The following is a 12,745-nucleotide window of genomic DNA, read 5'->3' as shown; positions in this document are numbered from 1 at the left end:
CCCGCCGTTCAAAGAGCCCACGAGAAACCTGTTGCCGGTTCGGCTTCCTCGAGCGCTAAAGCCTGTGCAATTTGCTGCAATCGCAAAACGGCGCCGACCAATCGACCGCCGGGCGTCGTCCCGTTATCTCCGGGCACCAAAGTGTGTGGATCCCTTTCGCTCCGGGAGGTGCGTCGGTCTATCTGGTTCCCTGGCAGGAGTGCATCCCGCGGACGTTTGTTGTTTCCATCCAGTTTTGTTTGCTGTGCACTGTTCGAGGGTTGGGTCCTCTCTTCCGACGATGGTGCTAATAGCTGTCTGCTTCTATGAGTGCAAATGCTTTTAATCCCCATAAGCACACGGATTGCACAGTTTTGTAGAGTTTCGATGTTGATGAGGAAGTAGCTGCAGCTTGCATCTTGTAGAATGAAAAAAGAAATCCAGTAAGAGTAGCTTTTAAATACTGAAAAAGCCATTTCCGACAGCTCAGTGACCTATATTTGTAGCTCGCTCTTAGTAAGCACTACACCAAACAGCGATGTCTTATCGTCGAAAACGAAACTTAAATCTAGACCTTGATTCTGGGTTGTTTGTTTTTTCCAATTCCAAAAATCGATATGTTGTCTTGAGTATAACGCAAGCGAGTAAGAGTGTTTAGACGTTGATAAGGAACAAATTTATAGCACTCGAACTATTAGAACCTTAAGGGTAGCTGAAACTGGGTTTTTTCTGTTTATTGATATCGGTGACACTACCAGAAAAAAACACATAAGGGGATTAGCTTTGTAAAATAGAAAAGTTTACAAACATATATTTCCCAATAAAACCTCCTTCCTTATCCTTCTTTTCCATTCCCGTATATTAATACTGCACATTACTTTTAACGGACGACCACACAAAGGGTCACACCAACGTATTTTATACGGTAATATTTCAATGCCCTTTTTTCTGCTGTTCGGACACATTATTGCCCACCGATGGCATTTTCCAATTCGATCATCCAAAATTATAGCCTCGCCTGAAGCAGACACACCCAGAAACGCACGGCAAATACGGACCGGGGACCAGGATGGTTTGGATACCGGAAATCACAGTAATTTTGACCGCCATCAGATGTCCAGAATAGCAAAGTAAAACCACCTTGGAATGGTTCTATTTTTTTTTTGCCAGAAGACATAAAGCCATGGAAAAATCCAAGCATGGACAGAGCTATAACACTTAATCTATGCTTGCTGGCACAACCTGGTTGGTGCTACGGGGTTTTATCTACAGTTGCCAGGTGAAATGAGACAAACGTAGACGTACCAACGGTTGAACGACAACGCCACCCTGTTAGACAATCCGGAACATATGAGAAATGCTTAGCAAGAAGCAAATTGTACTATGCACGTGGGAAACCTACTACCATTGGGTGGAAATCGGTCTTGAGAGAAAATAATACATTGCAACATCAGCTTTGTCTGTCCAAGGGCAAGCTCAAACATTATGTCAAGAGAATAGACAAGGCACGATTAAAAGAACTATAACAAACATACTGGTATATATAAAAAAGCTCTAGTGATTTTTAACAAAACAAAATTCGCTCCAAAACATGTGGTCCAACTGTTTTTGCATAACAAGAACAAGTGGAACCGAAAAGGAAACCGATTTTTCCATAGTGTTTCAAATTGCTCAATTTTAACTTATCTTATCCAAAATGACATCCGATGAAGGAAACACACAAATCGTGCCCGGTAACGGCTAGCTCCGACTACAGCAACGAAAAAGGGCACTCCGAACGACATACCGGATGTTCGTCTTGCGACAGAAGAACCAAAACAAACCCAAATAAGTCCAGTAATTACAGTGCCGATCCCCTTTGTGGAGAAATATGATACAACCACCGGAGGCAGAACATGCCGGAAACCGTGACATACTTTTCCCAACTGGTACCGGGATCACCCCGGGTAGATAAGCACTTCCGAGGCACACTGTTTTTTTGGACAAGGTCAACATAAAGAATAAGCAAAACAACCCATATTCCCTCTGAATGGTTTGGAGCTTTGAACATTTAAAAACTTAAAAGTAATGTTTAGTTTTCCGAGCCGGTAGCGATAGAAAGATGACCTACATAGGGGTGCTGATAAATTCTCCTACGGAAGATAAACATGTTGCACATAAACACTACCGCAAACATTGATTCCCCAAATCCATGCCACTGCCTTTGGCCTACCTGAAACATGTCCGTATCCTGGTCCTCTTTGTACTCTACGATGACGGCCTGATTGCGGGACAGTGTGTACGATATGGAGTGCTGCTTGGCGTCCAGGATGGCCTGCGACGTCTGGGGCGACTGGACGATGTAGTGTTTCGAGCGCTTGACGCCGTTCGGTTCGGTGCGCTTGTGTAGGACGAACTTTGACCGACGGCGGCCCCGATCGCCCTGTGGTAGACAGCCATTATATCTGCAAAGCAAAACAAAAACAGAAAGGTGGGAGACACCAGGATGAGAAATCGAACATTTCAATCGCCGTCAGCATGCGCGGTATCCTGCGGGTTGTTCTCGCTGCATCACCCGTTGTTAATCCAGATACTTGATATATCTCCACCGGAAGTGCCGCTTCCCGGGCGGTGAAAGATTTCCATCAGTTAAACCATTTCCAAACCGCACCCACACCACACCATCCCCGAGCTGACCGCAAGACGATACCGATACCGGCGATGATATCGTGTAACGTTGAAGCACATTGACAGCCGCGCAGAAATATGGCGGATTTTCGAATTTAGGTTAATGCGCGCATCGTTAAGGAAAGGAACGGCTGATGAGGGTACGACTTCATTAGCGACGGTCGTTTAGGGGAAAACAAAAGGAAAAAGGAATCGCTCGACCGACGTCTTCTAGCAAAAAGAAATGTAAGAGCTCGCAAAAAAAAAAAAAAATAGCGCCGATGAAGTGGAGGTATAAAAGTCCTTTCATTAATCTTCCCTAATTCTTTTTCAGCTGGGTTGTGCCTTTTTTTTCTAAAATACGTTGGTCAGCGGCAAAACCCGCAGAAATTGTGTAGAATCGTATCGAATTACCACTCGGCTCTGTGGTCAGGGGTTGGCAATAGCATAGAACGATGAGATGTTACATTAATGGATGAGGAAAATATGGTAAATGTTTGATTTCACATAAATTTAAAATCTATTTTTCTATACCACTCAGATTTTACTGGTTAGTTCCACTCAAAACTAGAATACATTGTTTTGGAATCTTGCCCGAATTATTTAAGGGATCTTTTTGGAAGCTTTTTTAACACACTATAATTTAAAAGATTTTTCAAATCCGCAAACGGTTTCTTTTTTATCATAGCGCGTTAAAAAAACGGTTTTATTTTTATCAAATTCTTTTTAACTTTTAGTTTAACAAAATGTAATATTCAAATTAAGAAATCAGTGTATGCGCAAAAATATATCAAAAATAATTGCAGTACTAATACCTTTAAAACGTGGTTTCATATTTTAACGAGTATTAATGCCTAAATTGGTTCCCGAAACTCGGACGAATATAAAAATCTCAAAGTTTTCTTTTAGATGTAGCTTTGGATTGCGAAAAACGCATATTTTGTTTTGAAAAAATATTCAATCCTTTTTGAGATATTAAAATAGAAAATTCCGTAGCGGTTAAAATAACCGTTATATGGATTCCAGTGTTAAATCGACTACGTTAGCTAAGTAGATCCGTCTGGGTTGAAAGAAAGAAAAGTAAACTTTTTAGAACTAACCAACGACCACTGAACTCACGCCCATTTAGCAATCAACTTCCCTCGTTTGTTGGGCACGGCTCAAGCACACGAAATTCAAGCTGCCCGGGGGGCAGCAGCAACTCAGCCATTCTATTCCGGTTCTTCTGTTCCAGACGTTAAATATTGACATGGGCCGATTCACTAATTAAAACTGTGATTTATATACCGACCAAAGTGTACGCGGAACCCCGCATGTCCATCTGAGATAAAAAGTAGCATTGAAATTTAAAAATAGATGAATTAAACACACATACCCAAAACCAACAACAAACTGTTCTAGAGCTATCTTCAAAAGTTATAATTTCAATATCAAATTAAAACAGAAAGGACGCATCCTATTCCGAGGTTGGTAATGTGCGGTGAAGTTAATGGCCCAAAGAAATAATCTTTTGCAGTCCAACAACCAGCAAACCAGTGACAAAAAAAAAAATGGAAAACTGTAACCACCTCGAACGGCGCTGTTCCATTGGAGTCTGGGTAGAATTAATTCGTTCCAATCTATAAATTAACTTGTGCCGGCACTGACCACACAAGCTATGCTCGGGGCACGCACTGGACGCACGTGGCACAACAAACCGCAACCATTGAGCACGAAAATCTTCCAAATCCATCCTTGACTTGGAAATGACCATTCGTAAACCCTATTGCAGAATCAAAAACGCGACAAACGATGCCGAAATGTAATGGCATGAACAAAAACACATCTAAGAAAGCGGGGCACTTTGAAACCAACAACCTTCATGTACTTCCGCTCGATTTTTCCATCAAGTTCCCTTCAAAAATGGTGGCTCGCGAATGGGAAAAAGCGTGAAAAATGCAAAACTTAAAAAAAAGTACCCGCGCAGAACGGCTGGGCAAAACAAAAAACCATCAAACGGTCAAGGTTTCCGACGAAGAAAAACTGAGTACGGGCCCTCCGAAATCAGACGGACCACGACTAGTGTTGGGTCGTGTGGTACTGTGCTACCCAACACACACAACACAGTAAAGTGTGGCAACACACACGACACAGAAAAAATTGTGGTACCACAGTAAAGTTTCATACCGTTAAACCAATAAATTGTATGAACCGTTCTTTGGTTCCTTGATATACCAATTCCATAGCTACCATAGCATAGGAATGAAGTGTATAAACCAGTATGTGGAATTTTAACATCATTATCATATAAACTTTACTCTATTATTTGTATAAAAAAAACTGCCACCATACGAAAAAAGGCTACGATTGAAGCACAATAGGAACCAATCCAAGAAGAAAAGAAATTTCCCTACTTTATTCAAACATAACGCATATACTTGAAACAAAACCGCCACTAAGCTCACATTAAAAAAACAGAGGTTTTGTATCGATTATTAATGATTTTTTACAAGGAACACATTTTAAACACCGGCTCTAATTGCTTATGGATTATGAATGTGTTGAATGGAAATTTAAATGGCTAAAGCCCTTATCGAGCTAGCATAATATCGAGCAAAATGCATATACTGCAGATACTTTAGCATCCTTTTGTGATTTGATTAGCGCGCAAAGTAACAACACTCAGCAGATACTTGTTTGTGCATTTTGCATCGAGAAGATGTTGCTGAATAAAAAGACAAGTTGTATAACTGTATGACACTTTACTGTGCTACCACAATTCACAGCACAGCAAATTGTGTGTGGTACCACAATACGGCACATCAAAAAGTGTTACTTGACCCAACACTAACCACGACCACTTCCGATCGATACGACGAAACGGACACACATACACACACACACATACACACTCAACGCCACCTGACGGTGCTAAAACGGCAAAAACCAACCACCATCGCATCGTATCGACCGGATGATGTGCTCGCACAGCCATCAAGAAAGGAGCCAAGGAAGGCTCGCTTCAAAGCGAAAGGAACTGTTAACCCGGACACGACGTCCAACGTCAGCAGCTTTAACCTTCACTGATTGCCCCAGAAACGTGCGGCGAATTGGGGTATTTGGCACCGTCAATGCGGCATTCGCGCGACCCGGATCGATGTGCTTCGGTTCCGGAGGGTTCATGCACTCGTCCATGTACACGATTACCGTGAGTCGGCTGAAGCTATATAGCTAACCCTTCGTTTGAGAGAGGGTATCATTCTAAATCGATTCCTTCGGATTGAAAGACAGGCAGACATCGCCGCCGTGGTTGCGGGCTAAACATTGCAAACTCAACCGAAATTCAAACCAACTGGTTCGTGAAACTTGCCTTCAAGCGCTCAAAGACACCTTAATTATTTGAAAACGAACCCCGTGCAGACACGAAACACCGGCTTAAAACATGGAACGAAACGCTAGACAGAGTGTGTGCAATCGGAACGAGTTTTTTAAAATTATTAATCCGCCTTTGCCTGACGTCAAATAATATTGAACGAATTGTAGCAGAAATAAGGAAGGCGTTGCAAATTTAATAACTGCCCTTTGGTCGATTTATTTTGCTTTGCACAGCGAACGCGAGTGCACCGGTGCACCAACCGAGGTTCAGCGAAAGGAAGGAGTTTTGAAACAGGAAACAACGGAAAAACGATTAGTTGCAGCCATTTGTACATCACCTAACATTTTCGTCGAGCCATCATTCGTTTTTGCGGAGCAAATAATAAATGCAATAGCATCACTTATGTCTACATGATCCTTCATTGTTTGACATTTCAATTAATCAGCATAATTATAAAGCTGTAATTTTAGTCTAAAATTGTTGAACAAAGAGTAGCAGACCATAAGGACGGTGTTGTAAATTTAATAACCGCCCCTTTTATCGATTTACTTTGCTTCATAGCGAACACTAATGCACAACCCAAATTCACCAAAAGGAAGAAGTTTTGAAACAGCAAACAACCAACAAAAAGATTAGTTGTAGCCATTTGAATATAATCAAACAGTTTCGTTGAATCATCGGAAATCATTTTTGTAAAATGATTCATTTTCGTCGAGCAAATAATAAACGCAGTAGAATCACATGTTTATATGCGAATCTTGTTTGATATTTTAATTCAATTCAACCGATTCAACCGATGCACCTTCCGAACTCGCCAAGAGATTATCTGCAGTCGTTTGTACATAATCTAACATTTTTTGTGGGACCACAGTGTGTGAAGCAATTATTTTAGCAAATGCCAAATATAGTAGAAACAACTTTGGTATCAAAATTCGATAGGATTGGCATTACACCGTGGGGATATGTTTCTCTGTGAAAATGCGAAATATTTAAATTCTTTAACACAATCGTAATTTTAATCGTCATCGTTTTTTGAGAAGAATTTCATCATCGAATCGAACTTTTAAAGTTGATAACGCATATCTCGAAACAAAGCTAGTAACATGGTGTGTTGTCGTGAAAATTCACGTTCAATTAGAGCCTAAATGTTGTCCGTCTTGGAGGTTGACCTAAATGTGATCGAAGGCATTAGCTAAAGATGGTCCGATAACGAATGTGAAGGGCACGTCGAAACAAATCGTTCCACCTGAGCAATCCAAACGAAACAAAACTCAAAAAACTATTCATTAAAGTTTATATTTTTCCACACAAGGAAGATCATTTTCTCCTCTCAAGCCAGACGAAGACTGTGACCCGGCTGAGGATTCATCATCTGTAATCGGGCAGCATTGGAAACATCATCATCGCCCTATCATCGGGGGACTGCCAAAGTGAAGGGTCGTAAATATCATCTTCCTTGACGAGACGGGCGTGACCGGTCACCTTCACCGCCTTCAGGTTTTCAGACGACATTACATCCCTTCACACACACACACACGTCGCTTTCACGCATACACGCATGACAATGCCACAAAAAAGGCACGTTGATACAGTAGAAATAACGGTTGACCCTCAAGGACCCAACATCCTCTCGGGGCACACATGAACCGACCGTGAGGAAAGCAGATTAATGAAAAATAAATTAGTTCCAACAGCTCAGCCTTTTCTTTTATGTTATTGTTCGGAAAAGGTACCACAACGGAGCGTCGTCAATCTCAGCAGTACCGGGATCGGATTGCGAGTGACCGCATCGATCGGCGAGGGAATTGAACATCTTCGACGATATCGTCCTTAAAATGTTTGTCATCATGAGACGACTTAGAATGCCACTCACCAGAGGGACCGTGTGTGTGTCTATTAGTGATAGGAAAATTGGCTCCAAAACCGGAGCCGGCTCCCAAATTTGTCGGAGTTGGTCGGAATTGGTCGGAGTTGGTCGGAGTTGGTCGGAGTCGGCTCAGGTTTTGAAGCAAATTTTGGGCGGCTCTGGTTTCGGAGCCGATTTTCCTATTTCCAGAGCTGGCTCCAAAATTTGCCGGAGTTGGTCGGAGTCGGCTCAGGTTTTGAAGCAAATTTTGGGCGGCTCTGGTTTCGGAGCCAATTTTCCTATTTCCGGAGATGGCTCTAAAATTTTCCGGAGTTGGTCGGAGTCCGGCCACTTAGCTGTTAGTTCGGAACCAGCTCCGGAGCCGGCTCCAAAATTTGTTCCGAAACCGGAGCCGGTTCCGAACTAACAGCTAAGAGGCCGATTCCGAACTAACAGTTCCGGAGCCGGTTCCAAACTAACGATATCAAGTAATCGTAGTCGGCAACTAAAGCTGTTGTGAATCGGAACATCAATTTTTATGGTTTTTTTGTCTTGAAATAGCATAATTATGAATATAATTCCAAATACTCTACGTTTGTTTTATATTACCAAACTTTACCTTGGCGTCGGCTCCGGATCCGTAAACTTGGAACCGTTAGTTCCGAGCCGGTTCCGGAGCCGTTGGTGTGGAGCAAGCTCGGGAGCTGGTAATGCGCTCCGGAGTGCCCATCACTAGTGTCTATAAAGCAGACATGTTTAATAACATTTCGTATTCCCAACCGTCCCGGCCGGACATTCGATCAACCATTAAAAAGTGGTCGGACGAACCCATTGGAGCACCTTTTCCAAGCCGAATGGTTCCACCGGGTTTGGACCGGGCGCGTTTCTCGATCTGCCATCAATGGAGGACCCGCAGCAATGGGTTTCGGTGTATCCAGCCAAGACTGCGGCGATGGCGGGTTGATCCGCTTTATTTTTGTTGTCTTCCCTATTATGCTCCCTTAACTCCCATAGCATCTCCCAGTGAGAGACCTTGCGACTAGAACGGACAGTCATGCTCAATCAAGCCCGCCAAACCGTGCGCCCCAAAATGGAAGTTAGGAACTGCCTGCCTCTGACACTGCCTTAATTTATAGCGTTTCCGCACCGAAACTGTGCCTCCACAGCGAGGCGAAGACTTGCTCGGGGGGCAGTAAAGTATATTACATTTACGTGAAAGTTTTCCGTGATTCTGAGAGTCCTCGTCCCGGTTACACACCTACTCGTTACCGAACATGGAGCGCATCGCCGTTTAGAGAATGTTTGGTGCATTAAACAAACGCTACGAACACACCGTCGTGTTGAGGTAACTTTTTCAATCTCCCTGCGACACACGGAACTGTGTCGTATGCTACAAAGTTATTGATTTACACATGCTTTTTACGTTTTATTTTTCCGACCCTTCGCTTCTCCCATAACTTTCAGATAGCCGACGGTATCACACACCACCACCGCTTCCAGTAGAGTCTAGACGACCGATCCCATTTCTCGGAAACGTTATACTTGTTCGTGCTGTTGTGGTTGGGACCAAATTAAATTTAGTATTAGAACTTATCGCTACTCCGAAATCTAGCGAGAGGAAGGAAGGAGAGATAAAAAACAAGCCGTCTAACCAAAGATGCTTAATTTATTTTTATTCGCGCCCGGTCAGCCCCACTAAACGCAGTGCCGGAGGCTACAGATATCGTAAACCAAACGGTGGAGGCTCGGAGCCACGAATGATGGCCATCAGAATATCAGGCGTGTGGAGTTGGGAAGAGTTTGTGAAGTCGCACTGTAGGCCACCGATATTCTTCTTCTCGCCTCGCCTTTTGTTAGTCCGGTGAAACGAAAAAAATCGATGAAGGAAACCAACGGAACGACCTAAAGCCTGTTCTTGGTTGTTGGAGAGTAAAAAAAATCATATGTCGTGGATGTTAGGTGAGGTGGTGGCTCGTTTGCTTGCCAATGGTACTGCGGCCCTGCGAGCGTTTATCATTTCGTTTTCTATGTATGGTGGTTTCGAGGAATTTGTAATCTGAACCAAGTTTCCAGCTGAAGCGAGATCGAACCCAACCGGCAACCCGAATCTCCCAAGTAGTGACCCCTAGAACAGAGGTTGGGTCAAAGACATCCAACGAGTTACATTGATGTATGAACGTTGGCGCACACGGAAAAGGAAAGGAAGATCATTTTTTTCACCAAGACCTAGACGAGGCCTGTGACCTGCCAGCTGAGGCCCTTTTTGGATGGATGTAATGAGCCGGAACAACAAGCCCATCATCAGCCCCCTGACCGACGTCTGTCCGCTCTGAGTTGCTTGTTGTTTTCGAAGACGACAAGTGCCGAGGAGACGAGAGATCAACGAGATTGATGATTTTTCATTTAGTCTCTTCAAACGACTCCGAAAGAGATCCGGAAAGGATGCCCCCGTGGAAGTTGGCCAACGGGCACACGGGTAATGAAATACTTTGCGGCGTTGTTACATGAATGCCGCCGGAGGTCCTCGGTCTCGAGTGTGGTCATCCGCAGCGTTAGGCATCGGACACAGTAATTGTGCGTGTCCGAGAGTCAAAGACCACAGCAAATGCGTACCGACTTCACACCAGAGGAGTGGACGAACCAAACAGATTAGTTTGGCGGTGGCTGAAGAACCTCGGGAAAGAAAATCCGAAACGAAAACAACACGGAACTACAACATTGCAACCGACGTACGATCATCAACGCCGCACAAAGACAATCCTTCAACGCGTGATCCTCCACAATGGTACCCAAAATAAGAGGGAAACCATCTTGTGTCCCCATCCCTCCAACGACCGAACCTCCGCCACCGGACCAGAAAACCGGGCGAGAGACGAATTAAAACGTTTAAGTGAGATTATTTCGAAGCCGCTTCAGCTGAATGACCCCAGGGGAGTCAAACCTACGACCAAACCAACGTGGCCAACGCTGAACCCACCACCGCTGATTTATTCCACCGAGATGAAGTTGTTTCATTACGGCCAGAACACGCCGACCAACGCCTTTCTCGCTCTTCTGCCCTCGTCTCAGCCACTCCAACTGACAGCGTGCTGCCGCAGGACTGAGCCCTTAATGGATACCTTCGGTAAGGCGCATCGTTAAGTCGAAACGTCAAAACCCACACACACACACACACGCATGAGCACGATTGAGCGGATGAGGAATGGAAGGAACCGAACCAGTCCATCGGATGGACTTAAAACTGGAACATTTTTCACAGAACGCACAGGCGACCAGACCAGCAGCATACGGATTAAAACGCGGTTGGAGAAAGGTAAACAGCTGTTGTTTTCAGATCCCATAATTACAGGACGTACAAGGCAACAAAGTATCTTCTTTCCGCTCGAAGGCGCACATTTACTTGTCAGAACAAAAACAACCCTCTCATCATCACATATTTCAATACGCACAATATGACTTCAACAATGTTAACTGTGAGCAATACTGTATTGTTAACTTACTGAAAATGATTCATTGCAATATCATCATTTCATCAAATAAGTAGTTATTTGTAGCTGTGCCATTTGCCATTTGTTTAAGGAACGCACCAAGTTTAAACACAAATTAAGATAGAGAAATTTGAAGTAAAAGTTAGGGAAGTACACTCAACTAGTGCGGAAAAATGCATTGGCATATCTTTGCATTATAAAGAAATTCTAAGATAAATGAATTAAATAAGCAAGCGATCGTCAAATATGCTAAAGTTTGCAAAACTATTGGTGAAGAGAATTTTTTTTTCTATGCTTCCCCATTTGGCATTGGAAGCGAAATTTTAAGACCTTTTTTTCTATTTATTCTTATGATTCTTATGAATCTTAGATGAATTGTGTATTTTGTTCACATATCCTCGAAAACGCCATACTAACACAAATAAAATAACAATTTTTAATTACCTTAAGAAAAAACGCATCTAATTACGGTTTTTTAGTAAAAGTTATAGAGTTATATAGAAAAATGCATGTACGAGAGTTATACTTCCAAAGTTTTGTGTGGTCGGATAAGTATCGATTTAGGCTCATTTTTGGGCAAATAAAACACTACCAATGTTCTAACGGTTGCGTCAAATAAAACCGCTGAATTTTTTTCAACGACTTAGTGGAATAAAATGGCCCCCGTTATCTTGGCGCTTCCCATTGCCCGTTGTTGTACCAAACACCGGTGCACCATTTACGTCTGCCCTGTCGTAAGCAGCCCATACTTCGTCTTCTTTTTTTAACGTATCACGTGAATTGCTACGGTACGATAAGGCAGCGACTGTGGAGTGTTATAACTCAATCCACCGACTTGACGTATGTAGGGCTCACGAAAGCGTGCGTTTCTTAAAACAAATATGAGCACGAAAGAAAAGGGAAAAGGGTTTCCGTGCACAAAGCCGGAGTTTGAGCAAACCCGATCGGCATTGAGTGGTTGGTTTTGGGTAAGCTGTCGATCACGCTGGCTTCGGGTTCTCACGCAAACAACATTCTGTAGTATGGGTAAATGCAATCCCCAGCCGCACAATGCTATGCTGATGCCAATCTACCGAGCCAAAGATTGAACTGTTTGGCGAGTGTGAAATAATCGTCCCACTTTAAACATAAATAGTAGATTTTGTTCTTCTTTACTGAGTAAGAAAAAGTTGATTTTAAGCAATCCATTTTACAAACCAAATTGCGTTTCTAGGGTGTTAGTGAGAATCAGCGGTGATATATTTAGTGTTTTGAAATGATATTAACCCTTTGCACTCGAGCGGCACCGATACGACGACCAGCAGTAGCGTAGCACCAACTTCAAGCGGCCAAGCCGTTTGAAGCTGGTGAGCCGGTCAAGTCCTACTCAATTTGCAATTCTTGATCCATGCGCTTCAACATGCATAGTGACATTTTGATATTTACGATGAA

General features: G+C 43.2%; 1 protein-coding gene across 1 annotated transcript in view; it reads right to left on the bottom strand.

The window, feature by feature from the left end:
* Nucleotides 1-12,745, bottom strand: part of LOC131287355 (protein pellino) — a 46,847-nt gene that overhangs the window by 13,767 nt on the left and 20,335 nt on the right. Inside the window, exon 3 of the mRNA XM_058316397.1 lies at nt 2,192-2,423. Coding sequence (XP_058172380.1) covers nt 2,192-2,423 — 232 coding nt within the window. The remainder of the gene's footprint in view (nt 1-2,191; nt 2,424-12,745) is intronic.

This window comes from Anopheles ziemanni, chromosome 3 (genome assembly GCF_943734765.1).
Source record: "Anopheles ziemanni chromosome 3, idAnoZiCoDA_A2_x.2, whole genome shotgun sequence".
NCBI lineage: Eukaryota > Metazoa > Arthropoda > Insecta > Diptera > Culicidae > Anopheles > Anopheles ziemanni.
Note: the sequence above shows the minus strand (reverse complement) of the source record. Positions and strands in the feature narration are given on the sequence as shown.